This window comes from Apostichopus japonicus, chromosome 1 (genome assembly GCF_037975245.1).
Source record: "Apostichopus japonicus isolate 1M-3 chromosome 1, ASM3797524v1, whole genome shotgun sequence".
Classification (NCBI taxonomy): Eukaryota; Metazoa; Echinodermata; class Holothuroidea; order Aspidochirotida; family Stichopodidae; genus Apostichopus; species Apostichopus japonicus.
Window position 1 is genome coordinate 3,707,602 of NC_092561.1, and position 20,883 is coordinate 3,728,484.

The 20,883-nt window shown below is 40.9% G+C and overlaps 1 protein-coding gene across 3 annotated transcripts in view; it reads right to left on the bottom strand.

Moving 5' to 3' along the window:
* Positions 1-3,711: 3,711 nt before the first annotated feature.
* Positions 3,712-20,883, bottom strand: part of LOC139956719 (uncharacterized) — a 40,266-nt gene continuing 23,094 nt past the window's right edge. Inside the window, exons 1-3 of one of the 3 annotated variants that reach the window (XM_071955236.1) lie at positions 20,485-20,618; positions 5,376-7,581; positions 3,712-4,779 (exon numbers count right to left, since the gene is read on the bottom strand). In XM_071955236.1, coding sequence (XP_071811337.1) covers positions 4,768-4,779; positions 5,376-7,562 — 2,199 coding nt within the window. In that variant the 5' untranslated portion in view covers positions 7,563-7,581; positions 20,485-20,618 and the 3' untranslated portion in view covers positions 3,712-4,767. Of the gene's footprint in view, positions 4,780-5,375; positions 7,582-20,412; positions 20,619-20,883 lie in introns of those variants that run through there. The other 2 variants (XM_071955226.1, XM_071955243.1) reach the window with 2 other exon arrangements.

Consider the following 20,883-nt stretch of genomic DNA (forward strand, 5'->3'; position numbering starts at 1 on the left):
GCTATTTTAATTGAAATGGATATAACAGTGGCACACAATATCAACTTCGTATTAAAGAGAAGAATTGTCCACACTGTAAATTTAAAATCCCATATATATATATATATATATATATATATATATATATATATATATATATATATATATATATATATATATATATATATATATATATATATATATATATATATATATATATATATATATATATATATATATATATATATATATTTATATATATATATATATATATATATATATATACATATACATATATATATATATATATATATATATATATTTATATATATATATATATATATATATATATATACATATACATATATATATATATATATATATATATATATTTATATATATATATATATATATATATATGTTGTTCCTCACAGCGGATCACAGTAGATGGTCTGTGACGTAGTCATAGTAAATAATAATAACAATAATAATTATATAGCAACAACAAACACATTTTCAGATGAACAGCCGTGAAAGCTTTATTTATTGATGCTGTTGCCACACACTTTTAACAAAATTTAAAAAATTCATATCTTCGTGTTATGAGGATGTGGCTCTGATTTAAAGATACAGAGAAATCCATAATTTTTGTTACGCAATCACTATCAGCCACAGGAATATTCTATTAAATGCCTTTTGTTTTCATTTTGTACATTGAACTTACGGAATGCATTAAAGTTTAACTGCAAAAGGTCAACACAATGATCAATTTTCTCTTTCGCTTCAGAAAGATGCGTTCGAAGTACTTTCGCTTATATTAAAGAAAAGCATTATTCTGGGGTGAACTTTACAATTAATAAGGCTGAATGTCGTCGTAGTACAAGAACAAAGGACAAACCATGGTTGGATTACTTCCGCAGTTTTATTCCACATCAATCGGTTCAAAATACCTGATGTTCAATGGGTTATCTATCATTAGTATAGGCTATCATACAAGCTACTCATTGTGTATGTTATAGCAATGTAAAGGTATTATAGTAGTTGAATTGTTTCTATTTTACATTTCCCCACTAAAGTAGGATTCCCAATATTTAATTTTTCTTCAAATATATGTTAATTACACACAAATAAAATATAAAAAAATACATTTTTTTGGTTTTTATTTCAAATGATGCTTTGAATCATCAATATATTGATGAAAAAAAAGGAATTAATTAATGGAATTAATAAAGTATATATAAATATAATATTTATCTGTTACAGAATAATTCCTCATTATTCAGACAAAATGATCAAGATGTCATTTGATAATTTCTCTATTTACGAGAGCGGAAGAGGGGGTGGGGGGGGGGGGTGGTGAGGATGGAGTAAAAAACCATGTTACATTCAGGCTAAGAATAGCCAACATAGCAGTAAAGCAAACATTGTCTATAACTGAATGTACAAAGGAATATACAATTAAGTTATAAAAATAAAAGGAAGGAATTAATGTCCGGTTCTGCGAAAGTATGTTCTCTTGTTGGTATTACTTTCGATTAATGGAATATATATCAAAATATAGACATGTTGTTTGATCAAGACATCTTCAGCAAGTATAGTTTGGGATTAAACGTCTGTTTTCTCACATAATAGTCACATGGATGGAAACAAAGGTTTTTTTTTTCTAGACATTAGTGCAAGTATTCTCATCACATTTTCTTTCTCATGTTGGAAATAGCAGTAGGCTACCATTCGTTTCAAAGATCTTTTCCCTCACGGTGTTTATAAGATAATTCTCCAATAATTGCAAGTTAATCAATGTTCTAGCAGACCTCAGTATAGCATATTATTGTTAAATTGGAATAAAATTATAAATGTATATTAAATGTTCAAGTAATAAATGTAATTGCCACTAGTGCACATGCTTGGGTAATTATTTAATTAAAGAATGACTTGTATTGTACAGTGCCGTGTTAGTCTTGTACGTAGGCTGCAACTGAATCAATAGGTATTTGTTTTAAACGATACAACCGTTTCAAATAGTTGGAAAAGACAGAATTAAATGCCATCCTCTCAGTTGTTTTAATGCCGAATCTGCTCATTTCGATGTCGAAGCCATCAACCGAGGTGTCTTTACATCGTCCATAAACCAATATCTACACCAATACTGTCCATCCTTCCTCTAAACGTGAGCCGATTGTATAGCCTTCAGCTTTGCCTTCAGAGTTCGAAAAACCTTGCATCTCTAGTTCATGACCTGTTTCCGAATGTACTCGATCTGGCTTTATAACTTTAGCATAGACAGGAATTTCGCTCTCACGTGACCTCAGTGAAATATTGCGACAACAAAAACTAACCATAGTTGTAAGTGGCCCTTTAAACTTGTATAATGCTAAGGTTACCATGAGTAAACCCACGAAAACAGCAAGAACGTATGGAATAATAAGTAGTGTAGACATTATGCGCTGATCTGTTTCTGAAGAGAAATTGCGAAAAGAAGTCAATCATAATATACCGTAAATATGAGCAGGTGCGAATTGCCCGTCACCTAGGGACCGGGCACTGGCCATTATGCCTCATTCCACCAGCAATACAGCCTGTAGTAAATAAAGTGACTAAGTGGCGCTCGACCACCTCTCTGTCCCTCCCCAATAATACCAAAGTGTCGAGGTCATGCCAATTTCTGAATACAATCTCAAATGTATAATTACATTGGGACAAAGCTTGTAGCGTACGTACGTAGTTGAAAAGAAAAGCTATTTTTTGAAAGTCCACGGGGAGACTATTGGGCCCACTATACTGTCCGATTGCCTGACTGGTCAGGCCGCATTGCATGAGGGTAAGACGATATCGTGTAGTGATATGAAGTAACTATCCAACGTAGAAAGGATTCATGAATAATGAAATTGTTAGGGCTATTATTTCGAGTAAATTTAAGATACGTGAAGTACATGATAATGCTCTATTAGCAAAGATAATACATTTTTAAGATGTCCTTATTAATCTTACAGTTATTAGTCATTGAAAGTTTCTAGGCTATGTTGCTCAGTTGATTTATTGCAAATAAAATTAAGCTTATGAAGTTACAGACCAATGCGAAAAAGGAAAAAAGAACTGATTACGTTTATAACTGAAAGACGAAATTATTAATTTTGTAACACTCTGAACATCAAATTAACTTCGAGAGTAACACAATCAAATCCATTGTAATTTTTGCCAATTTTCTATGGGTTAAGTATCCAAAAGCAAACGTTAAATCCATTTGTTATTCCTGTTCAGTGATTTTCTCTATCATAGAAATACATATCTAAACGTCGATATTCTTAACAATTATTTCAACTTCGTTATCAGGAGTAGTGAAGATTGTAGTAAAAGTATCAGCGGTGGTTTCGTTCTACTCATGGAAGATACAAAAGTATAAAATCTACCAAACAGTTGCTGCTCCAGGAATTCTCGAAAAAAAAATGATGATGGTGATGGTGAGGAGGTGGAGCGGGGGGAGGGGGCGGTGTGCAGATACGGGTAAGTGAAATTATGGCCTTAATAATGATGGTAATAATAGCGGTAACAACATCGTAAAAAGTAAGCTCCTCTCTGCTGGACCTTCCCCTGCCTAATAATACATGCATTACAACACTTACAACTTGCACCCAATGTACACTGTTTGATTTATGACTAAGGATCACATTGTAATTACGTACAGCGATATCGCAACTATACACGAAACTGCGAAAAAAGACAAGTGAATTTAGATTAAACTTTATGAAACAGGATCTTCGTGGTGTTATTACTGCGGCTTTGTTTAAAAGTAACTTTGAACTCTTGAACTACGACATTTTACATTACAAATTACAATAGAAATTAGAAAATAATTTTCCGTTACAATTAGTACTAGGTATATACCCAGAATGTTACATAACCTGTAACAACATTATGGTTTGGTATTACATATCATAAAGAGTCTGATTCCATTATATTAAGGCTTACCTGTCCTCCACTAGTGCGTTTAATTTGTAGCCAAAGACAGAGACTTATTAACATTGACGGTCTTAAAATGTCAGCCATGACAATGAATTGATCCCGGTAATAATACTATTCGTTGTCAACTGTTAGCATCATCTAAAATAATGAGTGGTTATAATATGCTGTATAATAGATGCGAAAGTATTTCCATGCATAAGTACTTATATGGTTGGTTAAGTACATTGTCTCATCACTTCAATAGTGAGGATGGTATGTTGTAATCGTATGGCTACTGGAACCTATTGCGACTGTCTAAGTTGCCATAGCAACGATTGTCATAGTAAACATAACTTACCCGAATAGCAAGCATCGAGGTTCACCCATAGACCGGACGTCCATATCGGGGAGGTACCGTAGTTTAAAAGCTGTCCGTTTGTGTATGCGTTTTGGTTTTTGTGTGAAAGGGTGTAAACTTAAAGTACACTAATATGTAGCCAACGTTCTGAATTATTCTTAAAGGGTGTTTGCCATAAAATATGCAACACTGTGGGTTGCGTCATGCTGAAAGTGCCGTCAAAGTAACCGTTAAGCTTAAGGGATTGACAGTCTAATTGCATAATGGACAAAGGTGGTGGCTCACTTTTCTTTTAAGTAATTCTAGTGAAATGATGTAAACTAAGAAGACCGATCTTAATCATCATGATCCGTTTCATATTAAAGTTTCTAGTTTTTCAGCAAATGTTGAAAATTCTCTCCTCATCAGCTGCACCCAGTCTTTGATACTCGATTCGGTGTGATGTATACTCTGGATATTCGTTTCTTTCATGTATGTTTTCCAGGATGACTTTATTCTGGTGTCTGTTGGGAAGAACATTTATAAAGTTACAAACGTTGATCCAGTTCTCTATTCTAATGAAGCATATTTTAGAATGAACAAACAAGACATGTTAGATGTTGATTCTTTGTGTTATGTTTTTTTCAGCGAACAAATATCTTCTTTTCTTTTCTTCATTCCTTTCTTGCCTGTTATGTAATTCCCTTTTCTGTCCTTTGTTGTTTATTTTCTTGTTAATCAACTTAAGTTGGCATTGCGACGTCTTGTCAATAACAGTACCATGATCTCGTTAGAATACTTGAATTTTTCCTCTACGATTCCGTTAAGGAAAGAGTGAACAAGTTTTGCACTTTAGTTTCATGTATATTGGGTTTGAGACATAACTTCTAATAATTTATTTACCATTACTTGAGCTAATTTCAAGCAAAAACTATCTTTAAAGTTTTAATTGTTATATACTACTTGGTAATACATAAAGTAAATACAGGAAGATGATATCCTTGGTGGTATTATCACAGTTAAATGTACCCTTTATTTGTCGTTACATCAGAGTATCCCGATAACAACATTTATGACACTACTAATAATATTAAAGTAAGGAACTCTGAGATATACTCACCAGACCATAAGTAAACATCTTTCCCGACTGTTTGGTAGCTACAAGTAGCTTCTCTCCCTCCTCTGTCATCAATGTTGTCATACACCATGCTGTATCTTCTGTCCGTTTGGTTGTCAACATCTGCTGACCATCTTGACTGTACTGTGTGATAATACACTTTCCATCACCATACCACAAGATGTATACAAAACCTGCCCTGTCTGCACATATACTGTAAGGACACCAAGTCAGTCCGTCAATATCTGGTTGTGGAAGCTCGTATAGTAACTCTGCCTCTGGTTTAGATGTATCAATGGTTACAGCGTATGCACATCTACTCTCTTTATCGCATATCAGCAGAACGCCTTCGTGATAAAGGATATCTTTTGACCATTTTATAATCTCTGGCAGCTTCAGAGCTCGAATATAATTCAATTCTTCATCAAATATGAATAGCAATCCAATATTCAGTGTACCTACAATTATGTGGCCACGTACATGATCAGTAGTTATACAAATCGCGCATTTCATATTCACGGATTTGATGTCATCACTGTGGGACGTGTAGTTATTTTGAGTAAAGGACCCATCATGAATATTATAAACACCAACAAACCTGGGTTGACAAACCGAAGCTATCTTATCACCTGATAAAGCAGCACAGTAACGAAATGGGTCACCAGAGCTCCCTTTGATTATATCTATCTTGTCATGACGAATCTGACGTCCTTGTTTATTTATGACAGTGATAAATGATTGGTCATGTGATGATCTCCCAGAGACAACGATGTAACCTGATCCGGTACTTGTTATACTATTTAAAAAAAAATCATTACCTTTGATCACATCAACATCAACAATAGATTCTACATTATCCGATATATTTACTCTATCAATACACAACATTGGTAAATCATCCATTGTTATATCAGATAATGATTCCATTTCTGGAAAATCTTTCATTATATCCTCAACTAGGGGTTCGCTCGCAGCTCTTATATCAGGAATACACTGTGCGTCTGTCCAGTGGTTATGTGATTCAAGGACACTCAAAGCTATAGTAGACAAATTTTTAAACTTATTGACCCATTGATTACAAAGATCTGATAAGTTTTGTGTTTCTCTAAGCTTGCGTTGCTGTTGTTCTTCTATTGTTTTATTTCTCTCATTCATTACTGCATCAAGTTTGTTCATTGTTTCGTCAATCTTTAATTCTCTGTTTTCCATTCCATTTCGTTTGGTATCCTCTTTCTCTTTTGATTCCCTAATTTTGATTTTAAACATCCTGTCGTAATCTTCTCTTATTTTTCTAATTTTCTCTTCCATTTCTGATTCTAATTCTTTTAATTCTTTTCGAGTCCTTTCTTTGAGAACGGTTTTAAATCTGTTGAATTCTCTCTTTTCTTTCTCTTTCTTATTCTTTAACTTCCTGGTCTGATCTTCGTACTGCTTTTTCCATTTTGCTTTTGTATCAGCAACGATTGATGTAGGTTCTGCATTTACTTTGTTTATCTTATTACTTAAGCTGGCTACATTTTCTTTCCGTTTTACAAGTTCTTCCAATCCCTTCTGCAATCTCTCTCTTTCTTCTTTTGACACATTCGCAACGTCTTGTAGGTCATGACCTTTGTGTTTTCCATACGTACATGTTATACAAACAGGGAGATTTCCACAAGTACAACAACATAAATGAGCTATAAATTTTGTATGAATATGGCACCTAAGAGCTTCCTTCAATGATGCAAGTTTTTCTAATGTAAGACTGTTTCCTTCAATATCTTTCAGACCTAATACATTTTCCTGATGATCAGCAACCATCTTGTTGGTCGAGTGAAATTGATAACACTGAACACAAAGAAAATCTTTGCACTTAAAACAGTACGCTGTAACCTTTAACTTCTTTGAACAGCCAACACAAGCCCTAACTTCTTTATTTTCAAATGTTTTCTGTAGCTGAATAAACTGCAGCATACTTTTCATATGGAAGTCAGTCTTGAATCCATCGATTCTATTGTTTGGTATTTTACAGACATCATTACAAAGAGGACATTTAAATGTCCCAACCTGTCCTTCTAGTAAAGATTCCAGACATTGTTTACATAATCTATGTAGACAGGGTAATAGTTTTGGTTCTTCAAACAGATCCAAACAAATTGAACATTCAAAGAATTTATCTTCGATGTCTTTCCAATGCGATGGGCAGGCCATTTTTGTCTCGAAATTTAAGCTGTAAAGAAAATTATTACGATCAGTGTTTATACTTAATATCATAGTTTAAATTAACAAATTGAGAGCAAGAAGATTAAGTTAGAAAGACCAAAACTGTTCTTATATATTGCTGATGGCAAACACAACCACACTGACTTTGATAGTGCTGGAACTTTGTTACCTGTTGACCTCTTTTGACCGAGCTACCAATCCAATCATGAAGCATTTACCACATTTATGACATTTATTCAACTTGTGGTTGATGAGATTTATGTGTTTACAAGGTGTATTTGACTATTTCCCATTAAGCCCCACCAGCTCATGAATATGAAGAAGGTCAAAGTTGTTGCAAAGAGCATATACTTACTATATAGTTACATCACCATACCAAGTATGAACTAAATCAGACATAGGTTTGAAGAGATATTGTCATTATATGAATTGTACGTTAACCCCGCCCAGTCATCAATATGCATGAAATGGGTAGCACAAACAATAGAGAACAATTAACCAACATAGCTCATCTACCTACTGAACCAAGCATGACATTGACTCAACTTGTGCTCCTGGTCATCACAAACACAGGCCCCCCCCCCCCCTCGAACACACACACCATCATGATTGCAAAGGTTACCAAGCCTTCAGCATCATATAACCACAAAGAGTCACTCAGTGGCATGAGCAGCATAAGAAATTGGAGGAATGGAGGGGCAAATTCAATTCCCCCCCCCCCCCCCCAATTGATTAAGGTATGGCGTTAAACATTGTGTTGATGGGCCAGAAGAGAATGAAAGATTTTAAGTAGAGGAGGGGAGACTGCACTTGGGTTATTGAAGTAGACCCTATGTCGGGATATCAAATGTCCCCCACCCATGTGTAGTGGCTGACTTGTGTAGGCACTAGTCCAATATCAGGCTCAATGTGACTCGTTTATCTCAGAAAGGGAGCCCTGAAAACATTGTGCTATGAGATTATTAGTAAAATGATTCATTCTCATTTGCTCAACCCCAATGAAAATAGAACTTCCACTGGGTTGAAGATATAAGAATTACAGATTCCATTTATAGCATTAATTAACTGAGGAACCGAGCCCATACACCGATGAGGCTATATGCTGAGCAAGGAGATAATGAAAGCCTGCAGCATTCGCTAATCTCCTTTCTAGTTTATTATTTTTTGTAATATATTTTCACGTACAAGCAATATAACACTATATGTATTATTTTGTTTGCATTCAGTTTGGTTAGGAATGCCACTCATGATACTTTTTTAAGTATTTTTGCGATAATTATATACTTAACAGGAATTTTGACACAGATATATGTGGTGCTAAGCCTGGGTGCTAATTGCTGTGAGCAAATTGTTGTTATAACAATGTTACTCATTATACCTCAAGTTCTAGTTTAATAGCTGACCCTCCCTGCCCCCCCCCCCCACTCTCCCTCTGAGATCTACTTCCTAAATGAAAGTATAGGCCAAGTTAATGTGAATGCTTAGACAGTAAGCACTATTCAGTTAATTTTAGCAAAATGTTCATATCCTTTCTTCTGATTTCATTAGTCAGTATACTGTAGTGTGCAACCCTCAAAGTCACGTACAGTATCGTAGGAATGACGTTCCAAACAATAAAACACAGGGTTTATTAAAGGGTTTTTGAAATAACAATAAACGTAGAGAACTCCTAATGTGAACAGTTTATTACGAAACTATGGCTCATGTATATATTACGTCTATATGTTTTATGTTGGCCTATCAGATTCAATGTTAGCTCCTATATCAGTAGTCAGTACCCGAATGTTTTAACTATGATTATTGAGGCACAGTCCCCTACATGGCCCACCCACTTAGTTCTATTACCCCCCCCCCCTCCCCATAGTAAAGCCCTCTTTGGCATGTAGAACAAATAATGATAACAACTAATTTACACCAAATTCCCCATATGGCTTCCCGCCTTCCCCACTTCATACAGGCTACAGCTACAGCTATCATAATAATGCCCTGGTGAGATTTTATATCTTCATTTATCTGTCTAAACAGTGCATAAGGCAGAGCTTATAACCTTAAGTCCTATCTCACCCCTGCAAAGTGAATTCATCTAATACAATCTTTCTAATTGACCTTTTTTTTGTGAGTGTAAAATTCCCAAACAAGAGATCTCAAAATATGGAATGTTCAGATGCAACTTACAAGTGCCATTTCCAGCAATCTAGGAGGCATTGTTTGGCAAACAGTTTCTTGCTACCCTACACACCAATTGATGGTGGCACTACTCTTAGATAGTATCATGATGTTCTTTTAAAGGAAATTGCCCACCCACTAAAAATAACTTACAATTCAGGCCCTGGTATATACGCACATTTGGACGATATCTAATGTTTCTCGATGCTTCTACCCCCCCACCCCCTTTATCTACCCAGGCTATGCCCCGGAGCAACTTTATTTTATAGTTTTTATGTTTCTGATAAAGTGAATACATGTGCCCAGTGATGTACCCAACAGTGCTTCTTAAATGTACTTATGATACCATATGTTTGCATGTTGTAGATACCTGTATATAAAAAGGTGAATTAATTATTCTGTGCAAAGTTAACGAATGATTTCATGTTGGTTAAAGTTTCAATTATATTAATCATGATAAAGGCTCTAAGTTACACCCGGATGTTAAATTGATATGGCTTTCTTAATGTATGATCACTTGTCAGATGTGACTTTTGTAAAAATATATGTCTAACATATCAATTCAAAGATCAAACAGATTTCTAGATACATGTGAGTACGCCCCTAGGCCCCCACCAGGGCTTCACCCTAGGGCCCCTAGACCCCACCCGATATAGGTTTTGTACCAGGGCACTCACTCCTTCAGTTGTATCCATGTTTAGTCATTTATGTAGCCCTCCCCCACTTTTCAATTAGGATTGACTCCCTTGTGTACAAGTACAGTAGCAATAAACCCATTATTGGGCAGCCAATAAAAATTCCACTAACTGATTTGGGTATACAGTACTGTAGTGACTTGAATCTTTACAGGAGGTCCAGTAAGCGCGTCATATGAATGAGGTATTATATAAAACAGGGGTGCTGCCATGGGGTCATGTATGGGAGGGGGTGGCCTGGTGGTCCTAGGAAGAAATATGAATAAGTCATTTGTTGTATTCTGAGACTATAATTAAGGCTTTTATTAGTAGCTCCATTCGGACTGCTGTGCTAATAAATAATAATCAATTTAGCATTTCCCTGGCTGTTGAAGGTAGAGGAAATGAACCTTTATGAGAGGTGAAGAGGCGAGTAAGGGTTTTAAAATGGAGTGGACAATGCCCTGGAGTCATTGAAGCTGTGTCCTTCATGAGAAATAAGCAATAATTTGTAAGTATCCCATATCGTTTTGTACAGAAATCATCCATTGTTAGACCCAGCAGCATATAATGAAATGACTTCTTCCGCGAGTATTACTTGACAAGTAGAGTATTCTATGATATCAGAGTGTTATATGAGGTTACTTGTGAGTAACTGTTTTAGAAGGCTATATATAAGTGTCTGTGCTAAAGTAACAGGTTGTAAAATCATGTATTTTGTTAAATGTACTTTAAGAATTTGTTGCAATATTGGTACAAAAAAATAACATGCACAGTTTTGAACGTAGCTGATGACTAACACAACCAGCTGTCATGAAGCTGACACAGTTAGTGATGTGTATCAATGAGGGTGCAGGTAGCCATGCCTCAATACAACCAGCTGTCATGAAGCTGACACAGTTAGTGGTGTGTATCAATGAGGGTGCGGTTAGCCATGTGCCTCAATACAACCAGCTGACGTGAAGCTGACATAGTTGGTTGCGGGTATCTAGGAGGGTGCAGGTAGCAATGTGCCTCAATATAACCAGCTGTCACCAAGCTGACACAGTTAGTGGCGTGTATCTAGGTGGGTGCAGGTAGCCATGCCTCAACACAACCAGCTGTCATGAAGCTGACACAGTTAGTGATGTGTATCAATGAGGGTGCAGGTAGCCATGCCTCAATATAACCAGCTGTCATGAAGCTGACACAGTTTAATAGTGATGTGTATCTAGGAGGGTGCAGGTAGCCATGCCTCAACATAACCAGGTGTCATGAAGCTGACACAGTTCAATAGTGATGTGTATCTAGGAGGGTGCAGGTAGCCATGTGCCTCAATATAACCAGCTGTCATGAAGCTGACACAGTAAGTGGCGTGTATCAAGGAGGTTGCAGGTAGCCATGCCTCAACACAACCAGCTGTCAGGAAGCTGACACAATTAGTGGCGTATATCAATGAGGGTGCAGGCAGCATGCATGCTTCAACACAACCAGCTGTCAGGAAGCTGACACGATTAGTGGCTTGTATCAAGGAGGGTGCAGGTAGCGATGACTCAATATAACCAGATGTCATGAAGCTGACACAGTTAGTGGCCTGTATCAAGGAGGGTGCAGGTAGCATGCATGCATCAACACAACCAGCTGTCAGGAACCTGACACAATTAGTGGCGTGTATCTAGGTGGGTGCAGGTAGCATGCATGCCTCAACACAACCAGCTGTCATGAACCTGACACAGTTAGTGTCGTATATCAATGAGGGTGCAGGTAGCATGCATGCCTCAACACAACCAGCTGTCAGGAAGCTGACACAATAAGTGGCGGGTATCTAGGAGGGTGCAGGTAGCCATGTGCCTCAACACAACCAGCTGTCATGAAGCTGATACAGTAAGTGGCGTATATCAATGAGGGTGCAGGTAGCATGCATGACTCAACACAACCAGCTGACACAATTAGTGGCTTGTATCAAGGAGGGTGTAGGTAGCGATGCCTTAATGTAACCAGCTGTCATGAAGCTGACACAGTTAGTGGCTTGTATCAAAAAGGGTGCAGGTAGCCATGCCTCAATACAACCAGCTGTCATGAGCTGACTCAGTTGGTGGCGTGTATCGCAGGAGGGTGCAGGTAGCCATGCCTCAATACAACCAGCTGTCAAGAACCTGACACAGTTAGTGATGTGTATCACAGGAGGGTACAGGAAGAAATGTCTCAATACAACCAGCTGACGTGAAGCGGACACAGTTTAATAGTGATGTATCTAGGAGGGTGCGGGTAGCCATGTGCCTCAATACAACCAGCTGTCATGAAGCTGACACAGTTAGTGGCTTGTATCAAAAAGGTTGCAGGTAGCCACGCCTCAATACAACCAGCTGTCAGGAAGCTGACACAATTAGTGGCGGGTATCTAGGAGGGTGCAGGTAGCCATGCCTCAACACAACCAGCTCTCATGAAGCTGACACAGTTAGTGATGTGTATCAATGAGGGTGCAGGTAGCCATGCCTCAATACAACCAGCTGTCATGAGCTGACTCAGTTGGTGGCGTGTATCGCAGGAGGGTGCAGGTAGCCATGCCTCAATACAACCAGCTGACGTGAAGCGGACAAAGTTTAATAGTGATGTATCTAGGAGGGTGCGGGTAGCCATGTGCCTCAATATAACCAGCTGTCATGAAGCTGACACAGTTAGTGGCTTGTATCAAAAAGGTTGCAGGTAGCCACGCCTCAATACAACCAGCTGTCAGGAAGCTGACACAATTAGTGGCGGGTATCTAGGAGGGTGCAGGTAGCCATGCCTCAACACAACCAGCTCTCATGAAGCTGGCACAGTTAGTGATGTGTATCAATGAGGGTGCAGGTAGTCATGCCTCAAAACATCCAGCTGTCATGAAGCTGACACAGTTAGTAGCGTGTATCACAGGAGGGTGCAGGTAGCCATGCCTCAATATAACCAGCTGTCATGAAGCTGACACAGTTAGTGGCGTGTATCACAGGAGGGTGCAGGTAGCCATGCCTCAATATAACCAGCTGTCATGAAGCTGACACAGTTAGTGGCGTGTATCAAGGAGGGTGCAGGTAGCCATGCCTCAACACAACCAGCTGTCATGAAGCTGACACAGTTAGTGGAGTGTATCAATGAGGGTGCATGGTAGCCATGCCTCAATACAACCAGCTGTCATGAAGCTGACACAGTTAGTGATGTGTATCAATGAGGGTGCAGGTAGCCACGCCTCAATACAACCAGCTGTCAGGAACCTGACACAGTTAGTGATGTGTATCACAGGAGGGTACAGGAAGAAATACCTCAATACAACCAGCTGACCTGAATCGGACACAGTTTAATAGTGATGTATCTAGGAGGGTGCGGGTAGCCATGTGCCTCAATACAACCAGCTGTCATGAAGCTGACACAGTTAGTGGCTTGTATCAAAAAGGTTGCAGGTAGCCACGCCTCAATACAACCAGCTGTCAGGAAGCTGACACAATTAGTGGCGGGTATCTAGGAGGGTGCAGGTAGCCATGCCTCAATACAACCAGCTCTCATGAAGCTGACACAGTTAGTGATGTGTATCAATGAGGGTGCAGGTAGCCATGCCTCAATACAACCAGCTGTCATGAGCTGACTCAGTTGGTGGCGTGTATCGCAGGAGGGTGCAGGTAGCCATGCCTCAATACAACCAGCTGACGTGAAGCGGACAAAGTTTAATAGTGATGTATCTAGGAGGGTGCGGGTAGCCATGTGCCTCAATATAACCAGCTGTCATGAAGCTGACACAGTTAGTGGCTTGTATCAAAAAGGTTGCAGGTAGCCACGCCTCAATACAACCAGCTGTCAGGAAGCTGACACAATTAGTGGCGGGTATCTAGGAGGGTGCAGGTAGCCATGCCTCAACACAACCAGCTCTCATGAAGCTGGCACAGTTAGTGATGTGTATCAATGAGGGTGCAGGTAGTCATGCCTCAAAACATCCAGCTGTCATGAAGCTGACACAGTTAGTAGCGTGTATCACAGGAGGGTGCAGGTAGCCATGCCTCAATATAACCAGCTGTCATGAAGCTGTAACAGTTAGTGGCGTGTATCACAGGAGGGTGCAGGTAGCCATGCCTCAATATAACCAGCTGTCATGAAGCTGACACAGTTAGTGGCGTGTATCAAGGAGGGTGCAGGTAGCCATGCCTCAACACAACCAGCTGTCATGAAGCTGACACAGTTAGTGGAGTGTATCAATGAGGGTGCATGGTAGCCATGCCTCAATACAACCAGCTCTCATGAAGCTGACACAGTTAGTGATGTGTATCAATGAGGGTGCAGGTAGCCACGCCTCAATACAACCAGCTGTCAGGAACCTGACACAGTTAGTGATGTGTATCACAGGAGGGTACAGGAAGAAATACCTCAATACAACCAGCTGACCTGAATCGGACACAGTTTAATAGTGATGTATCTAGGAGGGTGCGGGTAGCCATGCGCCTCAATACAACCAGCTGTCATGAAGCTGACACAGTTAGTGGCTTGTATCAAAAAGGTTGCAGGTAGCCACGCCTCAATACAACCAGCTGTCAGGAAGCTGACACAATTAGTGGCGGGTATCTAGGAGGGTGCAGGTAGCCATGCCTCAATACAACCAGCTCTCATGAAGCTGACACAGTTAGTGATGTGTATCAATGAGGGTGCAGGTAGCCACGCCTCAAAACATCCAGCTGTCATGAAGCTGACACAGTTAGTAGCGTGTATCACAGGAGGGTGCAGGTAGCCATGCCTCAATATAACCAGCTGTCATGAAGCTGACACAGTTAGTGGCGTGTATCACAGGAGGGTGCAGGTAGCCATGCCTCAATACAACCAGCTGTCATGAAGCTGGCACAGTTAGTGGCGTGTATCACAGGAGGGTGCAGGTAGCCATGCCTCAATACAACCAGCTCTCATGAAGCTGACACAGTCAGTGATGTGTATCAATGAGGGTGCAAGTAGCCATGCCTCAACACAACCAGCTGTCATGAAGCTGACACAATTAGTGGCTTGTATCAAGGAGGGTGCAGGTAGCGATGCCTCAATATAACCAGCTGTCATGAAGCTGACACAGTTAGTAGCGTGTATCACAGGAGGGAGCAGGTAGCCATGCCTCAATATAACCAGCTGTCATGAAGCTGACACAGTTAGTGGCGTGTATCACAGGAGGGTGCAGGTAGCCATGCCTCAATATAACCAGCTGTCATGAAGCTGACACAGTTAGTGGCGTGTATCACAGGAGGGTGCAGGTAGCCATGCCTCAACACAACCAGCTGTCATGAAGCTGACACAATTAGTGGCTTGTATCAAGGAGGGTGCAGGTAGCGATGCCTCAATATAACCAGCTGTCATGAAGCTGACACAGTTAGTAGCGTGTATCACAGGAGGGTGCAGGTAGCCATGCCTCAATGTAACCAGCTGTCATGAAGCTGACACAGTTAGTGTCGTGTATCACAGGAGGGTGCAGGTAGCCATGCCTCAACACAACCAGCTGTCATGAAGCTGACACAGTTAGTGGAGTGTATCAATGAGGGTGCATGGTAGCCATGCCTAAATACAACCAGCTCTCATGAAGCTGACACAGTTACTGATGTGTATCAATGAGGGTGCAAGTAGCCATGACTCAACACAACCAGCTGTCAGGAACCTGACACAGTTAGTGATGTGTATCACAGGAGGGTACAGGAAGAAATGCCTCAATACAACCAGCTGACGTGAATCGGACACAGTTTAATAGTGATGTATCTAGGAGGGTGCGGGTAGCCATGTGCCTCAATACAACCAGCTGTCATGAAGCTGACACAGTTAGTGGCTTGTATCAAAAAGGGTGCAGGTAGCCACGCCTCAATACAACCAGCTGTCAGGAAGCTGACACAATTAGTGGCGGGTATCTAGGAGGGTGCAGGTAGCCATGCCTCAATACAACCAGCTCTCATGAAGCTGACACAGTTAGTGATGTGTATCAATGAGGGTGCAGGTAGCCACGCCTCAAAACATCCAGCTGTCATGAAGCTGACACAGTTAGTAGCGTGTATCACAGGAGGGTGCAGGTAGCCATGCCTCAATATAACCAGCTGTCATGAAGCTGACACAGTTAGTGGCGTGTATCACAGGAGGGTGCAGGTAGCCATGCCTCAATACAACCAGCTGTCATGAAGCTGGCACAGTTAGTGGCGTGTATCACAGGAGGGTGCAGGTAGCCATGCCTCAATACAACCAGCTCTCATGAAGCTGACACAGTCAGTGATGTGTATCAATGAGGGTGCAGGTAGCCATGCCTCAACACAACCAGCTGTCATGAAGCTGACACAATTAGTGGCTTGTATCAAGGAGGTTGCAGGTAGCGATGCCTCAATATAACCAGCTGTCATGAAGCTGACACAGTTAGTAGCGTGTATCACAGGAGGGAGCAGGTAGCCATGCCTCAATATAACCAGCTGTCATGAAGCTGACACAGTTAGTGGCGTGTATCACAGGAGGGTGCAGGTAGCCATGCCTCAATATAACCAGCTGTCATGAAGCTGACACAGTTAGTGGCGTGTATCACAGGAGGGTGCAGGTAGCCATGCCTCAACACAACCAGCTGTCATGAAGCTGACACAATTAGTGGCTTGTATCAAGGAGGGTGCAGGTAGCGATGCCTCAATATAACCAGCTGTCATGAAGCTGACACAGTTAGTAGCGTGTATCACAGGAGGGTGCAGGTAGCCATGCCTCAATGTAACCAGCTGTCATGAAGCTGACACAGTTAGTGTCGTGTATCACAGGAGGGTGCAGGTAGCCATGCCTCAACACAACCAGCTGTCATGAAGCTGACACAGTTAGTGGAGTGTATCAATGAGGGTGCATGGTAGCCATGCCTAAATACAACCAGCTCTCATGAAGCTGACACAGTTACTGATGTGTATCAATGAGGGTGCAAGTAGCCATGACTCAACACAACCAGCTGTCAGGAACCTGACACAGTTAGTGATGTGTATCACAGGAGGGTACAGGAAGAAATGCCTCAATACAACCAGCTGACGTGAATCGGACACAGTTTAATAGTGATGTATCTAGGAGGGTGCGGGTAGCCATGTGCCTCAATACAACCAGCTGTCATGAAGCTGACACAGTTAGTGGCTTGTATCAAAAAGGGTGCAGGTAGCCACGCCTCAATACAACCAGCTGTCAGGAAGCTGACACAATTAGTGGCGGGTATCTAGGAGGGTGCAGGTAGCCATGCCTCAATACAACCAGCTCTCATGAAGCTGACACAGTTAGTGATGTGTATCAATGAGGGTGCAGGTAGCCACGCCTCAAAACATCCAGCTGTCATGAAGCTGACACAGTTAGTAGCGTGTATCACAGGAGGGTGCAGGTAGCCATGCCTCAATATAACCAGCTGTCATGAAGCTGACACAGTTAGTGGCGTGTATCACAGGAGGGTGCAGGTAGCCATGCCTCAATACAACCAGCTGTCATGAAGCTGGCACAGTTAGTGGCGTGTATCACAGGAGGGTGCAGGTAGCCATGCCTCAATACAACCAGCTCTCATGAAGCTGACACAGTCAGTGATGTGTATCAATGAGGGTGCAGGTAGCCATGCCTCAACACAACCAGCTGTCATGAAGCTGACACAATTAGTGGCTTGTATCAAGGAGGTTGCAGGTAGCGATGCCTCAATATAACCAGCTGTCATGAAGCTGACACAGTTAGTAGCGTGTATCACAGGAGGGAGCAGGTAGCCATGCCTCAATATAACCAGCTGTCATGAAGCTGACACAGTTAGTGGCGTGTATCACAGGAGGGTGCAGGTAGCCATGCCTCAATATAACCAGCTGTCATGAAGCTGACACAGTTAGTGGCGTGTATCACAGGAGGGTGCAGGTAGCCATGCCTCAACACAACCAGCTGTCATGAAGCTGACACAATTAGTGGCTTGTATCAAGGAGGGTGCAGGTAGCGATGCCTCAATATAACCAGCTGTCATGAAGCTGACACAGTTAGTAGCGTGTATCACAGGAGGGTGCAGGTAGCCATGCCTCAATGTAACCAGCTGTCATGAAGCTGACACAGTTAGTGTCGTGTATCACAGGAGGGTGCAGGTAGCCATGCCTCAACACAACCAGCTGTCATGAAGCTGACACAGTTAGTGGAGTGTATCAATGAGGGTGCATGGTAGCCATGCCTAAATACAACCAGCTCTCATGAAGCTGACACAGTTACTGATGTGTATCAATGAGGGTGCAAGTAGCCATGACTCAACACAACCAGCTGTCAGGAACCTGACACAGTTAGTGATGTGTATCACAGGAGGGTACAGGAAGAAATGCCTCAATACAACCAGCTGACGTGAATCGGACACAGTTTAATAGTGATGTATCTAGGAGGGTGCGGGTAGCCATGTGCCTCAATACAACCAGCTGTCATGAAGCTGACACAGTTAGTGGCTTGTATCAAAAAGGGTGCAGGTAGCCACGCCTCAATACAACCAGCTGTCAGGAAGCTGACACAATTAGTGGCGGGTATCTAGGAGGGTGCAGGTAGCCATGCCTCAATACAACCAGCTCTCATGAAGCTGACACAGTTAGTGATGTGTATCAATGAGGGTGCAGGTAGCCATGCCTCAAAACATCCAGCTGTCATGAAGCTGACACAGTTAGTAGCGTGTATCACAGGAGGGTGCAGGTAGCCATGCCTCAATATAACCAGCTGTCATGAAGCTGACACACTTAGTGGCGTGTATCACAGGAGGGTGCAGGTAGCCATGCCTCAACACAACCAGCTGTCATGAAGCTGACACAGTTAGTGGAGTGTATCAATGAGGGTGCATGGTAGCCATGCCTCAATACAACCATCTCTCATGAAGCTGACACAGTTACTGATGTGTATCAATGAGGGTGCAAGTAGCCATGCCTCAACACAACCAGCTGTCAGGAACCTGACACAGTTAGTGGCGTGTATCAATGAGGGTGCAGGTAGCCATGCCTCAATATAACCAGCTGTCAGGAAGCTGACACAATTAGTGGCTTGTATCAATGAGGGTGCATGGTAGCCATGCCTCAAAACAACCAGCTGTCATGAAGCTGACACAGTTAGTGGCTTGTATCACAGGAGGGTGCCGGTAGACATGCCTCAATATAACCAGCTGTCATGAAGCTGACACAGTTAGTGGCGTGTATCACAAGAGGGTGCAGGTAGCCATGCCTCAATATAACCAGCTGTCATGAAGCTGTTACAGTTAGTGGCGTGTATCACAGGAGGGTGCAGGTAGCCATGCCTCAACACAGCCAGCTGTCATGAAGTTGGCACAGTTAGTGGCGTGTATCATAGGAGGAAACTATAGTAGCCATGCCTCCATTGTCAGTCAAGGGAAATGGTTCTGTCGCGGATTTACTCTATACTTCATATTGTAAATATTTAAGAACGCACCATGTTACGTCTAAACGTCTATTGTTTCTAGGGAAGACTCACATACCCCCTACTGATACGGGAGTCAGCTACAACGACGATCAGGGGTCTATCCACTCTTTTATAAGAACTTTAATTCACCTGTAGATTTTCCAGAAGCTTGATGTCCCCAAGTAAAACAGAGTGGATAGTTATAGTCATTCCATCACTACCTTCATGTGGCAGCTCTTAAACATGTTATCATATGTCATTTGATCTGACTTTTATTAGGAAGGTCTTATGCATTACTATCAGTGGCAGAAGCGATACACACATTTAATATTATAGTCAAATTCCTACTGTAATAGGGTGTTTGTTTTTATGAAAATAGTGTTGCCCAGGTACTGTTAAACTATTCCATAATGAAATGGTTTAATACCATCATAGAACATTAATTATAATTGTTCTTGATTCAAAGCTCTTTGGTTAACATCGTAATTAACTACTGTCGTTTCCTTTTATAACCAAACCTGCATCATTCAATACTTCCTGGTTAAAATGGCCGAGAGCCATACATATAGTATAATACAATGTGTACTGTACCTTCATTCATTACCTATAGCGGAACAGAAATAGTTACTAACCTTGTGGTTTTAGCTTTTAGTCGATGGAGTATTAAGTACTCTTTGCAGTTCAAGTTGAAATATCAAACTTACTTGAATCCTACTTTATCCAGTTGCTGTTGCTTTTGTTGTTTTCAAAAAAATTAAATGAAAATACAACACACGAGACACAAAATACCGATGTACGTCCAAAGCCAAGCTTGGAAATCCCCTGTGCTGATTTGGGTGATAACATATTGAGCAATACCTCATACCCTCCCGTAAACTTAGTGCAGAGCCAAATTTCTATGGACGGCCATTTGGGAAACTAATACAACGATGAAACAAATAAACAAGAAAGAAAACAGCAGAAGAAGAAATATGCAAAATGAAACAAACATATGTAATACCAATGTAAAAATTGTGAAAGGCTGCATTTAAAAAGATAATTGAAAATAAAAAGACAATCATTAAGCGAAACATATCAAACTCCTGCAACCGAATGATAAACAA